Source organism: Leuciscus leuciscus (assembly GCF_965113295.1).
Source record: "Leuciscus leuciscus genome assembly, chromosome: 22".
Classification (NCBI taxonomy): domain Eukaryota; kingdom Metazoa; phylum Chordata; class Actinopteri; order Cypriniformes; family Leuciscidae; genus Leuciscus; species Leuciscus leuciscus.
In genome coordinates, this window is record NC_138746.1 from 13,136,932 (window position 1) to 13,158,586 (window position 21,655).

The following is a 21,655-nucleotide window of genomic DNA, read 5'->3' on the forward strand; positions in this document are numbered from 1 at the left end:
TTGATCTGCGCTGAATGTGAGCTCTAAATCGAATCTGCCTTTACAGAGCAAAGATGTAGCTTTATGGAGCTACTCTCCATTTGCACTTAAAGTCAAATAGTAAATGGCCTATTCATATCTTTTTTACAAAAAAATAAAAATAAAATAAAAAAAAAATAATCAACATGAATTGCAGTTTGAAACCTGCTTATATAATGTGACGTATTTCTGAGTGAAACAGGATATTTGATGGGGAAAAAAATGAGTAGAGCGGGACTTGATTTTATCTGTCGGGAATGGATTTGGATGATGAAAAGTGGCAGTTATACTGTCAGTAATTTTTTTTGTGGAAATTGTACCTTTATGGATACAATAGCTCATCACTGGTGCAGTACCCTTAAAGAGAAAACTTTGCACCTTATCTACCCTTAAAAGGTGCATATTAGTACCCCTAAAGGTATATATTTGCAATTTTTGTTTGTTTAAGAGTGCACATACAGGAATTGGGCTATATACAGGAATTGGGCTAAATGGGAGTTTGCTAAAATAAATAATTTTCTGAACAGCTCTTTGACTATTGGGTAAAATACTACTGTTCGCACTGCGCAAGCATCAAGCACATCCCGCACTATTTTCTCATTGATGCATGTCCAAAACCAAAACATTAGTCTCAAGTGCTTTGCTTAAGACAGACTTATATTTGCTTATATTTTTCATTAATATAGCCTATAATAAGAGTACTTCATTTACAATAAAAAGGTTCTTCACTGTCATTTTTAAGGCCGAATCTAAAGATAAAAAAAAACACATTTTGTGACGGAACTTTCTGGGCTAAATGCGCTCGTTGTATAATGGTATTTTGACCAGCTGAGAACTCGTGAAGAGTTTATCAAATGTGTAAAGGAGTCAAAACAGAGGCAGGAATTCCTCCGTTGCACACAAACCAAGATCTGCTACAAGCCAGGGAGGAGCCCGATGGAGCCCGATGGAGCTGAAGGTGTGGAGGAATAAGTCCGTGGCAGAGGTAGAGTGGCAAATGACGAAGGTGGAACCGGAGGGGACCAGGGAGCCCATTAGAGCCGGAAGGACGACGGTCCCAGGTGGGGCAGAGGGAACGAGGAGTCAAGGTTGAGGCAACTGGTCGATGGGCGAGGTGGAGTAGTGGGCTCGGAGGCCCGAGGCAGAGCCATGGGACCCAAACACCAAGGTGGAGCTGGGATCCAAACACCAAGGTGGAGCTGGGGGCCAGGAGGCCCGAGGCATTGCAGCGTCGCTGGGCTGAGTCGGCGGAGGAGCAGAGGGGCTGGACGGGACCAGTGGATCCGACACAGAGGAACTGGACGGCTTTCTTGGAGGAGGAGAGTGGGAGGCTGGGTGGGACCATCAGCGACAAAGAAGACTTGCAGCTGGGTGGAACCAGCGGTGATGAAGAAGACTTGGAGCTGAGCAGGACTGGCAGAGATGGAGAAGATGAAGACGACCTGGGTCTGGACAAAACCAGCAGAGGAGACAGGGCTTGGGCAGAGGAAGTCATCAAGAAATCGTTCATTCCAGACTGGGGAAGAGTTATTGTCGATGCTGGAAGATGAGGATGGTGGGAATTAGCTCAGGCTCAGTCTGCAGTGGGCCACAGAGGTGGTCGTTGGTGAGGATATCAATAAGGGATATGCACATTCTAAACAAATGAGAATGGCTTCTATCCAAGATAAATTTCCCATAGTAGTTTGCTCCCATCTAGTAGATGGATTTCAAAGAAGCATTATCTAGATAGGAATGTTGTGCTATAGCTGACAGAATCTGGCTGAATAATCCAATAAAGGGAGACCGAGTGCAATGAGAAACAAACTAAATGTCCATGAAAACAAAACTGAAACAATAACAGAATGTGACAGCTCAAAGTGCATTGCAAATGGCATAGGGAACATTGATACATCAATTCACGAGTAGTGGAGAGGGACATTTACACACCAGTCACTGTGCATCACTCCAGCACTCGAAGTTTGAATAAAATAAAGGAGGAAAAAAAAAATGTTTGCGGATATAAAGTGTGCAAGACGTGCAAATCTTATGATTAGTTAAATAAGATAAAAAAATCTGTGAAGGTAAAATGAAGTGAAGTAAACTTCAACTAAGGCTGCGTTCACACTGCAGGGCTTAATGCTCAATTCCGATTTTTTGTTAAATTCGATTTTTTTGCAAGGCCGTTCACATTTCCAATTAAATGCGACCTTTTGTGATCTCCTGTGTGAACGTGAAATGACCCAGAAGTGACCCGCATGCGCAGAAGAGTACTCAACGGTCAACGACGTCACTTGTTGTTTGCGGAAGTAGCTAAACATGGATGTCAACAGTGGAGCTCGTTTAGCGATATTAAAGTTATTTTCCCAACGGAGCCAGCGCAATTACAATCTTCTCGTTTTAAGAAGAAAATTAAAAAGAAGGAGGAGAGCAAGGTTTTTGGCCATGGCGTTTTGTGGAGCAGTGGTAGCAACGTCGGTACAGAGAAACGTGTGGGTGCGGAGTCGCAGCCAGGAGTGGTGGGATACTGATGTGAGTGTGTTTATCTTCTCATTCCCGCCTACTTCAACGCAGAATTATGACGTTTGTCGCGTATCAATGACGTGCAGGTCGGATACATGTGACCTGGCCGTTCAGACTGAAGTCGCATTTCAAAAGATCGGATACGTATCGGATTTGGACCACATACCCAAGTGGCCTGGGTCGCATTTGAAAAGATCGAATCTGTGTCGTTCAGACTGTCATGAAAAAATCAGATACAGGTCGCATAGGGGCAAAAATTGGGTCGATTCAGCCTGCAGTGTGAACGTAGCCTAACATCTCATGCTCAGTGAGTAGGGAGCAGTGAACACTGCATAGGGTCCCTGTCAATTGGAAGGCAGTTCATGGAGCTCTCTTCTAATGACCTCATGATCTGAATCAGGTGTGTTAATAATAATAATAGAGATATACAAAATATGCAGAGCGGGGGGCGGCAGCTTCAGGATTGAGAACCACTGGCCTAAGTGATGTCAGCAGAAAAGTTGTAATGAATGTGCATTAAGAAAGTAAATGGGGTCAGTTTTGATTTCACTCTGACTTTAAATGTTCACACACAGGAATCATCATAGGGTTCCCCGCCTCATAGAACTCTGGTGCTGACTCCCACACTGTCAGGCAGTAACCTGTAGGCTGCAGCTCATTAGAATGCAACTAATTACTGTATTAATGTCAACTGCCTCTCCTTTATGTATGCAAATGCACATCTGAGCCATTTCATATCCGTTCCAAAGTAAACCTGGAGAAAAATCTGTACCAAAATAAACTGAGTTAATCAGTCATCATTTGCTGCAGATTATACAACAGGCTCCTGGCGTGACCTGTTCCTCAATGGTTTCAGGCTCGTCTCATTCCAGATGTTTTCTGGAAATTGACTGCTACATTATTACACTTGAAAGCTCCATCACTTCATAATGCTGTTCACTGAATGCAACAGGGAGAGGAATTTGAAATGTTTCGGTCCTGCATTTTCTTGCTTATTATCATTTGATTTCTCTGTAAAATATGAATTAAATATATTTTAAATACAAAAGGTTCAGGTAAATGTTTCATTGTACCTCTCACATTGAAATGTATTAAGTAAATTTAAATGTTAATTTATTTACATCAATAATTATTATTTTGGCTGATCCCAATAATTTTTTTTATTACAATTGACAAAATATATGAACAATATATATAAACAATATATTTTGATTTGGTAAAAAAAGTCAAGTTAAAAACACAACAATAAAAATCTGAAGTATGTTTGTGGTTAACACTATTTTTCAGTTTTCTCACACATACAAGAGTGAAAGATCCTGGATATGGTCATAAAGGCACTGAGTTATTGCAGGCATTTTTCTACAGTCGATCAGCACCTAAAAATTGAACTGGCCAAACAAAAGGAGTTTAAGCACTTTGCGACTAAAGGCTAGTAAAACTCGATTTAAGCTGCGACAGTCCACCCACTGTATTGAAGAGCTCAGGAGAGTGTCGAGTAGGTGATTATATTTAAAAAAAGAAAGAAAAAAAGACAGTCTAGCAAAGCTGCTAAAACACAGCTCACTGAATTCATTTTGTGTCCTGTGGGACTACAGAAAACATCACAGGAAATCTCTCTCTTTTTGTTACAAGCACACGGATGTATGTGCAGCAGACAGACGTGGGATCTAAGTATGACCACCGGCAAGGTGGTTTTTTGTGACCGTAGTAAAAGTCCATATTAAATTGACGCCATTGATGCCAAAAAGTAGCAAGAATGATAAAAGATACTGACTTGCTACAATGAGATAATCTCTGAAGTAAATGTGAAGTGTATCACAGCAATGACAACAGTGAAAAATGTACATAAACCTATTGAAGTCCAAAATCACTGCTCAGGGTGATACAATCAGAATTTCATATCTCTGACAAAAGGCAATACTTTATATTCTTAAGAAATGGAGTGTGGAAGGGGGTGAAAACCACTACAATTTCTTAAGATTGCTCTGTAAAGGGAACAGGAAGACGAAATGTGAGTTCAAAAGATGGATGTCTCGGCAGAGGCATTAGACGCAAACCCAGATGAAAAGAGAGGTTGGGACTAGCTCTGAATCTCAATGACAACCATGACTAAAGTGCCATAGATCTACTGTTGCTGTACTTAAACACTTGACAAATGTGAACAATTGCAATTGTTTGCTGCCCCATACAATTGTTGTGTGTCTTATTATACTATATATACACACTGAATATTACGGCTGTCGAGATTGTGAAGTGAAAATTAATGAAAAGTGATGATTTGATTGCGGTATTTAGCTTTTTTGTACAGCTAAAAATAACTGGAAGCGGATGACACTGGAAGCCAGACACATTAAATTTACAAATGACTGCACCCACTCTTACGTGAAAAATAAGGTAGATAGAAAAAAACTGTCGCATTGACATGCAGATGTTTTTGTTGGTCAGTATTGTTGCATTAACAGCTGTTTATTCAAATTAAAATATTTATCGCACTGAACACTTGTCTTGGTGTGAAATTTTTTGTGAATTGTTACCAGGGCTGTACTATGCAATTTATGGGGTATTCTGGGTGTTTTAGTGTATTTCTATGTGGTTTCTAAGGTATTCTGGGTAGTTGTTAGGCGGTTGCTCAGTGGCCAAAGTTCCTCAGATTATTCTGGTCTCTAGATACACATGTTTGGGTCCAGTTGTTAATGTGATTTCATAGTGGGTGAGGCTATATAAACATAAACTGAATATTACGGCTGTCGAGATTGTGAAGTGAAAATTAATGAAAAGTGATGATTTGATTGCGGTATTTAGATACAGCCAATCGCACTGGTTTATGTTGAACTTATGAATGCAACGGCCAATCATGGGTGTTTAGATTTCATTGCTAAAAATGCCAGAGTTTTGTTCAGTCCGCATGCTAATTTTCTCATTATAAACAACAAAGCCCAGATACAATACAAGCAAGAGATTCATTCTGCAGTGTAGACAGCCTCAGTGATTATAATGGGAGTTTTTGCGTTAGTGCATAATTAGCGCTAGACAAAAGTTATAAATGCTTCAGTGAAGGGAACTGTTCTTTGCTTACTTTCTGTATATAATTTATTCTCATTTTTAATAGCCATTTTGTTTTTCTTGCGACTAAAATGGGTGTCCAATCATGCTCCTGGAGGACCACTGTGTACTACCGGGGAAAGGTGATCCACTGCATGATCTCCTACAAAACCATTCCCAAACCCTGAGGGGGGAGTACGTTTGTTTAGTCCCGTGTATGGCCCCATTTACCCCAACTGTCCACTCGTATTAAACCCCCTTGCTCCCAAACTTTTCAACAGTGTCAAGGCCTGATATATCTCACAGGGAACGAACAGAGCATCATCCCAACCAATAACTGTTCTCTACTGTTTGAATGCATGCATAATGATGTCTCTTCACAGTTCCTGTCCTGCATGTTCCTCTGTTACTCACTAGCTTTTTTTCTGTGTCAATTAGCGCAGTTAAGCTATTGTGGCGCATGCAGACTTGACTGAGTAAACAGCATGAACATTTAGGGGCCTGAGTGATTGAGAGGGTCTGGTTTTCTCCAGACAGCGTGCAGGAGGAGTTGCGGGTCCCTTAGGGGCCCAGCACTCTAATTAAACAGGCAGATGCTTTGGGGGGAGGCGTGGGGGATGTTTCAGACAGCCAGACCGGTAAACAACGCAGCCACTTTTGTCACCATCACAGTTCCTTGTAGAGCAGTTACCTTTTTGACACTAGGAAGGGGAATCAAATTTCCCCCATAAATTATGCTCCTCCATCTCCCTGAGGGAAACATTAAGAGACGGAGGTGAGGAAAAGAATGTGAGAACGTAAAGAGGCACTGAGACAGGTTTGAGAAAGATTCTCATTACTCCTTGACAACCCTCTACGCACACCTTGGCAATAGAATTGCCATTGGCTAGTCAAATTTTTAGTTTACTCGCCAGACTGATATACTATATGTATATATATGTATGTATGTATGTATGTATGTATGCTTGTATGTATGTATGCATGTATACATATACACACATACACACACACACACACGCATACATATGAAAAAATATGATTCCACAAAATCAGCTTAAATCTGAGAAATGGCATATCTTTTTAAATATCTGAACGTACACTCTTAACATCAGTCAATGAAGCATTATGATATGATGATAATCAAGCACTATTTAATGATAGAACTTTAGTAATTAGAACTAAAACGTGGTAACCATGTATGAATGCATATTTGTCATTTTAGCTGAAATTAAGACTGGTGGTGGTGTTTAAGATATTGTTGGTCATTCAGTGTTTCTGTAAAAAAAATAGATAATAATAATAGATAATAGTAATTATTATTAAGAATAACAAAGTGCAGTAAATGGTAAAACTGTTTGCGCTACAAATCAACTTGTTTACGCTACATTAAAATAATAGGGTAAGAAATACCAGTTTGCAATATCAAGCAGGTCTAGTTCTTTTGTACAGCTAAAAAATAACTGGAAACGGATGACACCGGAAGCCAGACACATTCAATTTACAAATGACTGCACCCACTCTTACGTGAAAAATAAGGTGGATAGAAAAAAAAAAAACTGTCGCATTGACATGCAGATGTTTTTGTCGGTCAGTATCGTCGCATTAACAGCTGTTTATTTGAATTAAAATATTTATCGCACTGAACATTTGTCTTGGTGTGAAATTTTTTGTGAATGGTTACCAGGGCTGTATTATGCGATTTATGGGGTATTCTGGGTGTTTTTTGTGTATTTCTATGTGGTTTCTAAGGTATTCTGGGTGGTTGCTAGGCGGTTACTCAGTGGCCCAAGTTCCTAAGATTATTCTGGTCTCTAGATACGTTTGGGTCCAGTTGTTAATGTGATTTCATAGTGGGTGGGGCTATCCCGTGTAATGTCACAGAAATAGTCTAAACTTGACAAAATGTCCTGCCGTGGCTGGTTAGGACAGAAACTCAGATTTATATGCAAAAATCTTTAATCTCGTAGCTTTACTGCATTGAACCTGGTTATGATACACTTATTATTATAATGGTGTTGTTTTTATTTTAATGCTCCCTGTTAAGGATGATTAAAGAACTGTCCCTCATTATATTGATTTATTTATTTATTTAGCCTAATTGAAATATTAATTCCCTCACTAATTAGCTAGTTTTAAGTAGGTTTGTTTGTATTTTATTCAACAAACTTCAAAAAGGAAGGACAAAAGTGAGAAACTTAAGATTTAAAACTGGCTTTTGTTTTTCTCCAGAGATCTTCTGTCTTCTGATTATAGACTTTAATCAATAACAAAAAGCTTTTGCTTTCTGAAGAATCCAGCCATGAGTTGCTTTAAGGATGCGTAACATTTAAAATAATTACATAGCAGGTCATCTCGATTCTCTCTAAAGTACTTCTAGTCATTTTTAGTCTTTACACAGCACTGAATCATTTAACATTCACATGGGGAGAATAATCTGCTTTAAAAGAGCATTAGCATGCAAAATATTCCACGAAAAGACAAAGGTAATTACAATACGTTTGAGCATTTTGCCAGTAACCTTTAATGCGCATGAATCACTGTTTGGCTTATTCACCCATGCTGAGGGGGCTTAAAGGATGGATGCTGGGAGCGGGGCATCTCGCACCTCCCTATTTCTATTTAATTGAACCATGATGCCTTTTTATTATTATTCTCCACCAGTGGCCTCAGCACCAGAAAGTCCAGCTTGTGGATTTGCAACAAATGGGAACAATATCAAACCTGCAGATTGGCTCTTGTGGGTCATTTATATCCTGCAAACATTTGGTTGTATTGTTTTTGAGTTAAACCGGTTTATTGTAATCGTAAAACACAAGAAATACTGTGGCCAGAAGTATCATTTAGTCTCAGTCTCAGATTGTGGTTTGCATTGAGGTGTTTTGTCAAGGAGCAACCCTCAACATTGCGAGTAAATCACTCGCATATGCGACTAAATCTTCACTCTGGGCGACTAAATAATGTCTATTATTAGCCATTGGCTAATAAATTCTCAGATTTTACTCACCAGTATGTGTTAGAGGCTACGTATAAGTCTTGCATAGATATATTTTCACTCGCTGAACACTGACTGACTGATCAGCGCTTGTGAGTTTTGCACTCCGTCAAGCGATCTGTGCGCAGTGTACCTGTATTTGATGTACTGTAAACTCTAGTGTGAAGGCGCACGACTTGCCGTCACTTTGCTGAGTGCGCTGTGTTTCTCACACACAGTCACACGCAAAGAGAGAGAGCGAAAGAGCCTTACATACCACGCAGAATCGACGTGCTACATGTAAACGATATTCTTTGTTTTATTTTCCTGTCAAAATAAAGTTCATTAGGAATTATTCAGCTTTTAAGAACAAGCGGTAGTAGGCGGAAACTAATGCACAAACGGCAATTTCATTGGCAGGCGCTCATCCCCGTTTTGATTTCAGCAAATCAGTTCCAGCGAACGCTGACAACGTGATTAATATTCATGAACCCAGCAGCTCATCAATCCTTAGTGCATTGTATGTATATTGTTATTATTAGTAGTAGAATCAGTAGTAGTACTATTATCTTTTTTTCCCCTGTAACGGCTAATGAACCGGAAGTTTTGCACATTCACAGAAAATAGCTTACTTCCGTGTTTAAAAATGAAGGTGGATAGGGAGGAGTGTATGACTATGACTTTTTTCCAGCTGACAGTGAATAGCAGAGAAAGAATCCAGAATCCAGCTCTCTTTTCTATGTACTCTTGAATTTGGTGTTGATTAATAACACCACAGCAAATATGAAAATCTGCACAGCTGTTTGAAAACATGTAAATACAGTTCGACTTCCCTCCTCCATGACAAGTAGCTGTCAGAAACAAAGCTGTGCAGCGCTTTGTGTTTCAGGGTATTTCTGCTCTTCTATAAGCGACGCCTACTGTTAGAGAGTGAATTGCATTCAGATTTTCAACCAAATTTTCATACTGAACATCTGTGTTGGTGTGAATAGACCTTAAATATGACAAATATAGTTTATATACACACATTATAAGCCAGTAAAGCCACATGTATGTTTCCAGACTCTTCCTCATGGCTGAACAGTAGAATATCTTGTGCTCAAGATGTGTCCCTCGGCAGTGGAGAATGGATGTGTGTGAGCAAGTCTAATGAGCGTCACCCTGGTGCACCTCACATTGTGCTCACTCAATCAAAATGAATGTTAACAGCAACCATTTAGCGAGAGAGGAGCATGGAAGGCCATATCTGCCTGCCCTTAGCTGGCCCTGGCCCTCTGCATGAATGAGACACCAAACAAGTCCATGCCACTGATATGTAGCAGGTGCTATAAGGCTTCCTCACTCCAAGCAGCAATCAAATAGATCAGCCACGGGGTAAACAGTAATTTATTCATCCAAAAATCAATGACTCGTGACAATATTTTGTGTGTAAACCATTTTGGTGCTGCATGCAGAATGCTGTCAGGTGAATACGCAGTTGCTTGTACTATAATTATAATCATAATTATTTATCATGATTACTATTGCTTTACTGTCAACTGAAGTGCGAAGCAACATACTGCACATTATTAACCCTGGACCAAAGGAGATAGCAAAAAAATCATCAGGCCAAAAAAAAAGAACAAAAAAAGAACAAAAAAAAAAAAGAGGATTTTATCAAACCACCAGAGTTCTTTTTTACTCATCAGGGGGTGCATAAAAGCTGAACTGGATATACAGCTACTGTTAACAAGAAGTGTATCTAAATGGCAGCATCCCTTCACGCATGCTAAAGCAGAAAGGACCAGAGAGCTGTGAAAGGCAAAACAACATTGAACAAACGGCTTCATAAAGAAAAGAATAGATTAGTCTATCTGCGACCACCCACACCCACTACCAAAACAAAACAAGTGGTCCAGACTGAGATGTTGCCACGGTTGTTTATTTGCTAGTGAAAGTGGAATGCTAATGGGAGCTTTGTGCAGTCTGATATCCTTGACACCTCGCATACATCACTCATAGAGCTGTGACCTGCATCCCACAGACTCCGCCATCCGCTGGTTCGTAAGGAAGGCTGCGTTCCTTGTGAGTGGGTGGACTGAGTTCCACCTGAGAGGGCAGACTGAGGGGGACGCAGCCACCCTGGAAATGGGGCACTTTTGCGAGTGGCGGTGCGTGACCACCAGAGAATGTGTTTGTCTGGATCTTTTATTTATTAAAAAAAATATATATTCACCTCCTGACTTCTTCCAGAGGTATGGTTGGCGGCTAAGAGAAAGAATATTTGTAAATGGACACCCTCTGACTGCTTCTGAGTCTGTGAAAGTGGCTTAGCAGTATTAAAAGTAAAAGCACCTCTTTGAACTCGAGCATGTTTGGTGCTGGGAGTGTAGCATGGCAAAATGTTCTGTGCTTCATCTTTAAGCAGAGGCAGCACACTGTGAAAGGTTCTTTCTTACACAAGAACTGTTTCCAAAAAGATTTTAACGATTTGCACCATTACAGTAATAAAAAAACAATTTGTCTAAATAAATGAAAATAAAGCACTACAAATCAATTTAAAATGATCAATTTATTCATGTGATGGCAAAGCTGAATTTTCAGCATCATTACTCCAGTCTTCAGTGTTACATGATCCTTCAGAAATCATTCTAATATGCGGATTTGGTGCTCAAGACACATTTTTATTATCATTGTTGAAAATGGTTGTGCTTCTTAATATTTTAGTGGAAAATGGGCTTTTTTCAGGATTCTTGGACGGTTCAAAATAACATTTATTAGTAACATTTAACAATTCATTTGAAAAGATAAAATGAAAGAAATGCAAATGCATCCTTGCTGAAATAAAAGTTATTTAAAAAAAAAAAGAAATCTATTGATGCCAAACTTTTGAACTGTAATGTAAATGGATGCTGGATCCTATCACAGCTACTCGGGTCACAGGCAGGGAAACATCCTGGACGGATGGCCAGTCCATCGCAGGGTTAAACTACTTTGGCATTCCCATCCAAATTTACTCATCCATTTCTATGCTCACTATATCTGTACTTTAATTTTGCTTTAGGGAACATGTTAAGAGCAAGGACAAAAACAAAGAACAAGGAACAGAGGATATGAATATTAGATTTTCCCGCTTGACTGAGCACAGAAATTTCAGATGGTCTTGTGCCACAGCACTTTTAACCCTCTGGGGACCAAGCTGTTTTTGGGGCCCTTGAGATGTTCTGACATGCTCTGACATTTGTGCTTTTTTCAGTTATTTATAAACATGTTAATGGCAAAGGTGTAAATTCACTCTATATAGCACAAACAGGCCTACCATAATATGCGAGCAACATGTATGTAGATGTTTGTATTTTTAAGAGAATAATGTTTATGCGTGGTTATTTAAAAAAATAAAAATGAAAGTTGCTGAAATAAGACCACAAAACTCATACAAAATATGTGCCCACAAGACTTTTGACTAATGGATGTTTTCTCTTGGAGTTCTAGCTTCAAAATTATGTGAAAATAGTCTTGCTTTATCGTTCACAAAAAAAAAATACATTGATTTAAATGGTGTAAAACAGGTTTTGCTTGGAAAGCCAATATGCGAGGGGGAGGAGTAGTTTACACCTTAGATTACCCAGTCCCACCCACTCTGCATAATGACTCTGCATAATTAGCCATTCATTCAGGTGTGACACTGACTGAGCCACAATGCAAGGACAAAATAGCCTATATATTTAGAAGAAGACTTATATTGACCATTTAAGATTTTGCTTACATCTATCTTGTAAATATGTTTTGCTATTTTATTAAAAAGGTTACAATTACAACAATAATTACAATTTCAGCAATATTTCTGCAAAAAAAGTACTCTTTCTTTGTAAAAAAAAAAAAAAAAGATTATAGGCCTACATTTTATCATATGTATTCATTAGTTTGAATATAGCCAACATTGGAACATCTTAGTCTATGACTTTATTTTTGACAAAATAGTATTTTATATATATGAGCAGAAAAGCTTATTTGATGTGACAGTATATTCTACAGTAAAAACTGTACCCAAATCTAGTCAACAAAATGTTGTCTTTCATACTTCGCCTGACTGTAACGCAGTAACTGTAACTGTAAAAGCAGTTTATTCTTTCACACACAGACGCGCGATTCATATTTAGGCTAAACAGTCTTTACAAATATGTACCCTTCATTCATCTCACAGAAACGCTATTCATATTATAGAAACGCGATTCATCTTTTTGTTTACATAAGCCTACAACGTTATTCCATAACGTTATTCCACATTAACACTTGAGAAAGGATAACTTAGCCTACCTCACTCCTCAGCGGGATCTGCTCCTCATATCAGCACGGAAAATTTTCTCCATAAGGTAGGCTATATTATGCCTCTTTGTTTACAGCTGATGTGGGGGCGTTTCACAGACTGAAATGGTTCTCAGAATTTGCGTTTGAATAGCACGCGCTCTCCGGGGCGTGGTCAAATTACTTTTGAATGGCTCCTAATGAGCTCGACTGGAGTCGCTCTCTTTTTATACAGATTACAGAAGCTGATAATATTTGTTTTTTATATAAATTACTTCATTTAAAAGCTGCGATCTCAAGCTTTATGCCCGTGGGTCTGTTTGCCTGTTTGACTGAATTTTCGCGGAGTTATAGATAATTTTCGAACGCGTTTCAAATGGGAGTTTACTGACAGAGAGAAGGCAGAAATAGCATCATGTTAGTTTTTCTTTATTTGTCAAAAAGCAAAACACTTTATTTGTATTGTGAGTATACAGAAAAAAAATAGAAACTGAACAGGATCGATTGATGTATTACACGAAAATGAAAGATCAAAATTAACAGAGCATTTTGTGTTTATTTTTCATTGCTAAAAAAAAAAACGAGCAAAACGCGCGGGCGTTTTATATCAAAATTGGCCTGGATTTAGATTTTCTGAAGGCCAGCCATTGCTAACCATTCTTGTCCTGCGAGTCCTATTTTAAGCTCCTGCTGTAGAGGCAAGTGTGGAAGCGAAGCAGCAAGAACTGGGATAGCGCTTGAATACACAGCTACAGGGCATTATATCACAAGAAAATGTAATTGCTTTGCATGGGGGCACTGGTCTTTACATGTAGGGTGGCATGTGTCCACTAACTTCATCTACATACTGGAATGGGATCAAAAAAGGGTGTGTAAAGGTCAGTAAAAATGAATAAAAAAAAAATCTAATGAATTTAGACTGAGTATATGCAATACAGTGGGTATATACAGCAGTCGGGTTCTGGAAGTAAAAATCCCATTCATATTCTCCATAGGGGAATTTATTTTTAACAATACCAAAGATAAACCTGCCATTAGCTCTGAGTTTGTTATTCAATATCGTTTGCTTTTGTTGAAGCCATCAGTCAACATTATTTCTACTTTTTATTAAAATAATTGTTTAACAGGGGAATTCCTTGTGTATAGGCTATAATTAGGAGCCAGGCACCTATTGAAATCGTCATTCTTCTTCCTCCGCTCTGGAAGTCTATTGGCAGCCCATAGAATCGCTTGCGGGAAAGTTATGAAATTTGGCACACTGATAGTGGACAGTCTGAAATGTCACTATAGCAAATTTGGAGTCTCTTCCTCAATCCCTCTAGCGCCACCAACTGTCCAAAATTGCACTCGTTTATGCTAATAACTTTTGAACTGTAAGGGCTAGAAACAAAATAAAAATTCTCTGATTCCTTAGCTCACGACGATTCAACTGCATTTTCCGTAATGAAAATCTTTCCGCCATTTTGAATACTCAGAAAAAACTACTTTTTCCTAACTCCCCCTATGCCGTTGCTCCGAATTTTATGAAAATTTAGTCAGCTCTTCTTCAGATCATGCCAACAAAAAGTTATGGAATTCATGTCGATTCGTCAAACCGTGCTCGAATACGGCGCAAACTAATTTTACATAGTGCTTTCAAAAACAGACGTAAGGCTGTATCTCCGCAACGCTTTATCGTATTCAGACCAAACTTCGTACATGTCATCACAAGCATGACCTGAGGCTACATGCTGCGTTTCGGCGCAGTGCCACCTATTGGTCCGGAGATACGAAAAATGGCTATTTTACGTTATAACTTCTAAACAGTTTGTCCAAAATTCATAAAAGTTAGATTCGCCTCGTTAGGTTCAGGGCGTCATGCCGAGTCGACTGATATCCAATTTTTCCATATCGACCATTTTAGGCGTCGGGCATTTTGAATTTTGTACAAAAATGCTGTATTTTATGAACGCATGAATGTATCGTTATGAAACTCGGTATGGGTCATCAGTACAATGCCCTGAAGGAGCCTGAGAAGTTTCGAACCAGCGCCACCTAGTGGCACATTACATTTTTAAAATGCTTATAACTCTGGGTGTGGTTGACTTATTTTCACAAGAGTCATCTCCTTAGGTTACTGAATCCTTGCCGAGTCCAACGATACCAAACATGCTAGGTTTTGCTTTACGGTTTGTGTAGCGTTGTGATTTAGCGCTAACAAAACATTTGCCAATAGCAAAGTTGAGGCATGATGCCAAAATGACTATTTAGGCTTTATCTCTGCAATGCCTTGACATATTGACACCAAACTTTGTATGTGTCATTGCCACCTCACTCTGACCACACCACATACATTTCTTAATTGTGCCACTTATTGGTCGAAAGTGATAATCCATTCAATCATATTTTTAGTTACTGTATTATTCAGCTATTTTGCCTTAAATCATCTTAAAATTTCTTTAATTGCTCCTTGCTGCAGTTGATCTGACACTCCCAGCCACGCTGGCATGTCTTATCGTCTTCTTGCGCTTGGCCCCGATAATTGCTGCTTGCAACTATATTTGTGTATTGTTTCTACATATAAAAATATAAATTTTAAACGAATAATTACATATTTCCCCATCATTTTTTATTTGATCAAGTCATTTGCATGTCATTTTGCGTCTTGGGATTGTAGTTATTCATTTCATTAAAGATGTTAAGTACACAGTCCAGAAGCAAAGAATATTTGAAAATCAAACACAAGTTTGTAATGTTGTGATTCGCCTTGTAGCTGGCTGGTTTGGTTCATGGCTTATAAACCAGTGCCGTTTCCTCCGAGGAGGCAAGGGAGGCAGTGCCTTCTCAAAAAAAATTATAAGAATATAATCCATTGTACAAAATATAACAAATATTATGAAATATGACCCTGAAAAATGTATAAATCCTTAGTTTTTCTAAAGTGAAACTGTCCAACAGTGACACAAAGCAGTTAAAGTTACAGCAGGAGGCAGGGTGTCTATTGCCTTCCCTGAGCTTTAACAGACCCCATCCATGGGTTTGGTGGGGGGTAGCTGAGAAAGAATGGGGAAAAGTCAAGTGAGAGGAGGCAATGCCTCCACTGGACTAGGGGTTTAGGCTATTGCCGTTTTGACACAAGAAATACGGCAATAGCCTTCCCTTTAGCTCAGTGGTAAGCTCACACGGCTTTCCTGTAGCTCAGTGGTAAGAGCATTGCGTTAACAACGCGAGGTTGTGGGTTCGATCCCAGGGGATTGCACATACCTATGTATAAATGTATAGGATAACGCAATGTAAGTCGCTTTGGATAAAAGCGTCTGCCAAATGCATAAATGTAAATGTATGTAAATGTAAATACCACCTCTTGTTTTCATGCGCGTTCCGCATCTACAATTCAACCTAACTGAACAAATAATGGTATTAATGGGAAGACTAATTAAAATGTACTTAAATAACTTACCAACTTAAATATCACCACTTTTTGTCACATCACATTCAAATTTGAAATTACTTGAAAACATATGTGAACCAGTGAGGACTTTGGCACCTCATTTCAGAACATTTCATTTCCCCTGTACACCACTGGCTTTAACAAAGAATTGTTTAAAATCTCTATGGTAAAATTATTTCCAGAACCAAGGCTGCTGAAAAAGTGGATGGGAACTGTTGCACTCAATTACATCTTGCCAATGGAGTTAAAATTTGAAGAAACTTATTTCAGTTCTTTTTTTACGTTTTTCTTTGGTGAAGGTATGAATACTCGAAAAGAATTCAACATTTTTATTAAACGTCAAAATTCAACATGACTGGTAAAAAAAAAAAAAAAGAATTTCGCTCTAAAATACAAAAGTCCAGCTATATGTGGTTATATTGTTTGTGGACTTTTCATTGCAGAGGTGTTTGGTAATACATTTCCCATTTTGTCTGTCCCTCTTGATCTTCTTTCATTGCTTTTTGAAGTAAACTTCAACATCTCTTATTTCCTCCATTCTACCATTCTATTGAAAATGACCTAAATTTTCTCTCGTTTTGCTACACAATGATGTCCCAGAATATTGCCCACCATTCATTTGTGACCAAGTGAATGCAGAAATGGACAGATCCATTGTGTGGCTTTATCGTTTTAGATTACTTCAGAAGCTGATATTCAACTCAATTGCAAAAGAATCAAAAACTATCATGTTGTTCCAAGTACTGTATTGTTCAACAGACAAGCTGGGCTAAACTTCACCCACTGTGTATCTACCTATGAATAATGCATTCATCAGAACACGGCAAAAAAACGTTTCAGGGTATTTGTTTGCATTCATTGTAGTGGTAAAATTTAATCATGTTGCCTTAGTCCAAACATTTACTGAATGTTAACTGCTAATATTAAAGTATAGATGATGTATAGCATAATCTGTAAAACTGAACTACATTCATAACAAAATGCAGTCCTGTAACAGTCATGAACACTTTACATCCTTCCAAAGGATCCAAACCGACATAGCTTGTAGAATTTCAGGAGATTTCACTTGAAGTACTGCCATTGACACAAAAAATATGTCAGTGCTTAGCAACACTCCATCATTTTAAATTTCTCGGACAGTCATACACGTGCACAAAATTAGATCAACTGCATATTCGATATCTGAGCTGCTGACACAAATACAGTGTAATAAATACTTTTATGCTTTGGGGGGGGGAAAAAACGAAGGAAAACATTTAGGCACAAATTCTCAATGGTAAGCATTTCATCAGCTCGATAATAGGAACAGTAAGATATTCCTTGTTCTCAGATGAGAATAAATAAGAAACAATATGAACCATAATATTAAAATGTTCACAAACATAAAGCAAATTTACAGACCTTTTAAGACCTGCACAAATAAACCGAACACCTTATGTCCATACAGAACAAGGACCAGTGAAGACCAAGTTGGTCAGTTTGCCAATATGCAAGTTCATTGCCCGGTTGTACAAAGCAGCTTTTTGTAATTTTCCCTAAATATCGCCCTTAGGTTTCCCATAAACTTAAGGGTGTTTTAGAAAATAACCCTTAAGTGTTACTTGGTTTCTTTAGGTTAGAAAAAACTACATAAACCCTTAGAATTTACCTTAAGTGTCTGTTTTTCACTCAAGTAATCTCTTAAAAAAATGTGTTGCATGAAGCCCCTTAACTTTCATTTTCCTAAGTATATCATAAGGCTTAAAAAACTTCACCTTAAGCGTTACGTGGAGTGAACAGGTTTAATCCAAGTCTTCTAACAAGACACGATTGGCCGCTTTATATGACAAATATGCCAGGGACCGGAATCGGATGATTTTCTGCATGAACGCCCCAGACCGGTGACCGGACGGTACTTCTCACGTCTTTCCGATTTCGAGTCGGCCTGTTTTGTTGCCAGAGGCAGAGGTGTAAAGTCCAGGTTCAGAAAGTAAAAGTCCTCCTCAGTATTTTGTTCCAATCACCTGGATTTGCTAATTAGCACAGTTTTTCAGCCAGGAGATAGAACTAATTAGTGAAATCAGCTGGCTGAGTTCATGGGTGGAATAAACATATGGCAGGACTTTTACTTTCTGACCCCTGGATTTTATACCTCTGGCCAGAGGTGCAGGCAATAACATCAGCAGCGCATTCCCGCTCTTTTCTCTCTGACGGCGAAATGACACACACCCTCTCACTAGTCTCATTTGCTCTGATTAAATAGTGCTTGTATTGCGCACAATTTTACTAATTCCCACAGGTTTCGCGCTCACACAAAAAGCATGCGCACCACTGATCTATATAAGTGGCGCGTACCCACATTAGGCTGCCTCTTAAACAGATCGCAAGTGCCAAAATGAGTGGATTACTACGCTTAAACGATCAAATACACACAAAATTATGTCAAAATGACCGTCTTTGGCGAGTATTCAGTTAAACACAGTCAGTTCTGGAACATGGATAGTTCAGAAAGGTAACGCATGTTGTGTAAGAGTATTTTTTGAATCCGTGCATAAACTCTCAAAGTGAAGATAAAGTAAAGATAAATACAATAGATCAACAAAGATACAAATAACAAACAGTGCTTTATTTTTTTCAGGTACGTCTTAACAGTATTCAGGTACAGAAATTGAATAATGTATATTAACAACATAGTCTTCACTGTATACATTAAATATAATTAATCTTTGTTAAAGTTACAAAGATTTTCTCTTTGTATTTTGTTGTTTGATTAACATTAATGACAGACAGGAGCAGGAATATTAGGCTACTGATACTTTAAGACAAAATGCACAGATCCAATATAATGATACGCATCTGTTTTCTTTCTCAATTGTTTACGTTCACGTAAACCATAAGCAACTGTTTATGAAGATACTCACCAAGACATGCATTTTGACATAATTGTGCGTGTATGTGTCCGTTCAAGCACAATAGATATGGAAGAGAACGGAATTCTGTGTTTGCGTTCTGACTGTGCTGATCTGTGCATGCCCACAGAAAACAGCACTCAAGTTCAAAATTGAGATTTCTTTTGCCTCTTTTTTCACTAGAATGTTTTAAAATCACATGCTTTTCTGGTCTGTATGGATTAACTACGACTCCTACTTTTGACATTGCACATCCAGCGATGTGACTATTGCGGATGCACATATCACAATATCGATTCTAAAACGATATATCGTGCAGCCCTAGTAATAAGTGATTCTGAGCCGGTACTGAGTGAGCTCTCATGAGACTGATGATTGCATCAAAACCTTGCCCGAAAGGGCAGCCATTCTCAGGTAAGGACATGAAATTCATTTGTTTCTCCTTGATTGAGCATCAGTTGGGAATAAGCATTCATTTTCAGAGCACAGGGAGGAGGGAAACATCGGTTTAAGATTGGGAGTGTAATTTTCTTGTTTAATGTACCATGCGCAAAAAATACGATCTGGCATGTTCCTCTAGAATTGTAATTAAAGACACGACGGAAGGGTGGCAAATTATCTCCAGCATCAGAATAGGGGAGCTGAATAACTTGGCCTTCTAATATCTTCTCTCGTTCATTTGAGTGACCCTCTTAAGAGTTATTGAGGGATGAAGAAGAGAATGACATCAGCAGAATCAAAAGTGCAATAACAAAGAATTGCTACAAACAAAAAAATATTCAACTAAAGTAACTGTCAGGGGACGAAAGCCTGCGGAAAACCAGGACAATGTGAAGAAGTACGAGCTGAAGTTGAAGAGTTACCTGGTCTGCATCGACTTTCCCTTTGACAAACTCTGACCTCCAGAACTGCAAGGCCTGTTCTAGAGTAAGACCAATGCCCTTGAGGAAGAGGCCGTACTGCATGCGCCCACCATGCCGCAGGTGGTGGTTTTCTCTCAGTGCCTTGTGGACATGCCTCATACACAGAGGAAAGGACTTGCTCGAGAGCTGGTGGAAGTGAAGAAAAGAAGAGTGGTTATTGCAAATGGCTCGTTTTATAAATTAGCCAATTTTAATGTGCAGACAGAAATCAATCACCTAAATACAACAAACACAGAGATCACAGGTCCACTGTGAAAACAAAACGACCATGACACAATCACAGTCAATCAAAAGAAATTGTAAATGTACAATTATGTGTCACAAATGATTAGGACAAAAACTCACATTTACATGGAATAGCTTTATCGAACCTGGTTAGGATGTGGTAAAATACTGAAATGAGGATTCAAAACAGAGGCACTGATTAAAAACGCCTTTGATTTAATGCAAAGGCTTTGATTACAAGAGATTTCAATGCATCCGATAATGTTCAAGTAAAAGCAAAAAATGAAGGACAAAATTTGCATGTGCTGATGAGCCACTTAATTGGAACAGCAACTGGCCCTGAGATGACATCAACAATACAGAAACACACACACACACACACACACACACACAGAGCAGATCTTTTCACAGACAGCTCTCTTCCTTAGCAACATCTGTGCACATGCACTCCAACCACTAAAGTAGGACATGCTCAATGTCCTAGTAACTTGAGAATTCCGGAAAAGGAAAACTTTAACTTGAGCACAAGTCTCAAGAGCCAAATATAAAGCAAACAGCAGTACAGGCTACTGAGACCAAATACATTTTATGCATCACAATTTTGCCAAATATTGCTTTGCATACATATACATGCATATATACATATAGAGAAATACATTTAGAGAAATAATGCAACTTTGTCAATAACTTAAGTACTTACTGAATCAATCTGCTCCAGAGAAATTTTCCCAATGTTCTTCTGAAGGCTATAGTCCTGACCCACATAGGCATGGCTACAACAAAGAATAAGGGAGCAAATAATGAGAGCCAATCACAGTGGAAATCACAAGGTCAGATTAGAAAACTGACTAACACGCACATTATTCAAATGGATTCTGGTTTTCTGGTGAAGCAACAAAACACTACACAGCAAAAGACATACCTTGAAACAATACAGATTTTGCAAGATGCAGACCTGATGCTTAACAATTGATATAAAATTGATGAATCGAATGCCGGGGACACACTTAACGACTTGCTGAAACATTCTAAGACCGAACTGAACACACTTACAGACTTAAGTTGGAGGCAACTTTGTTAAAGGAACATATATTTTTATACACAAAAAATGTGAACACACAGTAGTAGGGTTTTTTAGGCAAGCAACATTTTTATAGCCTGACTACGTCAGACTTCGTACTTCCGCTCAATTTCGCTTCTGTACTCAGTCTGAGATAGCGACGTCTCTCTCAGTTTTCCTCCGGCCTGAAAACAGCCGGCCAATCAACGAACAGAGGGCGGGCTGAGAGCCGTGACGTAGACGCTGATTGTACCGTGGATGCGTAGATTTATTTCACATAATCTGAAAAAGTCGTTCTCAGTTCACTCCGGT

General features: G+C 38.7%; 1 protein-coding gene across 1 annotated transcript in view; it reads right to left on the reverse strand.

Annotated features, from left to right (window-relative positions):
• prim2 (DNA primase subunit 2) overlaps positions 1-21,655 on the reverse strand; it is a 69,478-nt gene that overhangs the window by 14,925 nt on the left and 32,898 nt on the right. Inside the window, exons 9-10 of the mRNA XM_082153836.1 lie at positions 20,984-21,056; positions 19,999-20,184 (exon numbers count right to left, since the gene is read on the reverse strand). Of these exons, the coding sequence (XP_082009962.1) occupies positions 19,999-20,184; positions 20,984-21,056 (259 nt within the window). The remainder of the gene's footprint in view (positions 1-19,998; positions 20,185-20,983; positions 21,057-21,655) is intronic.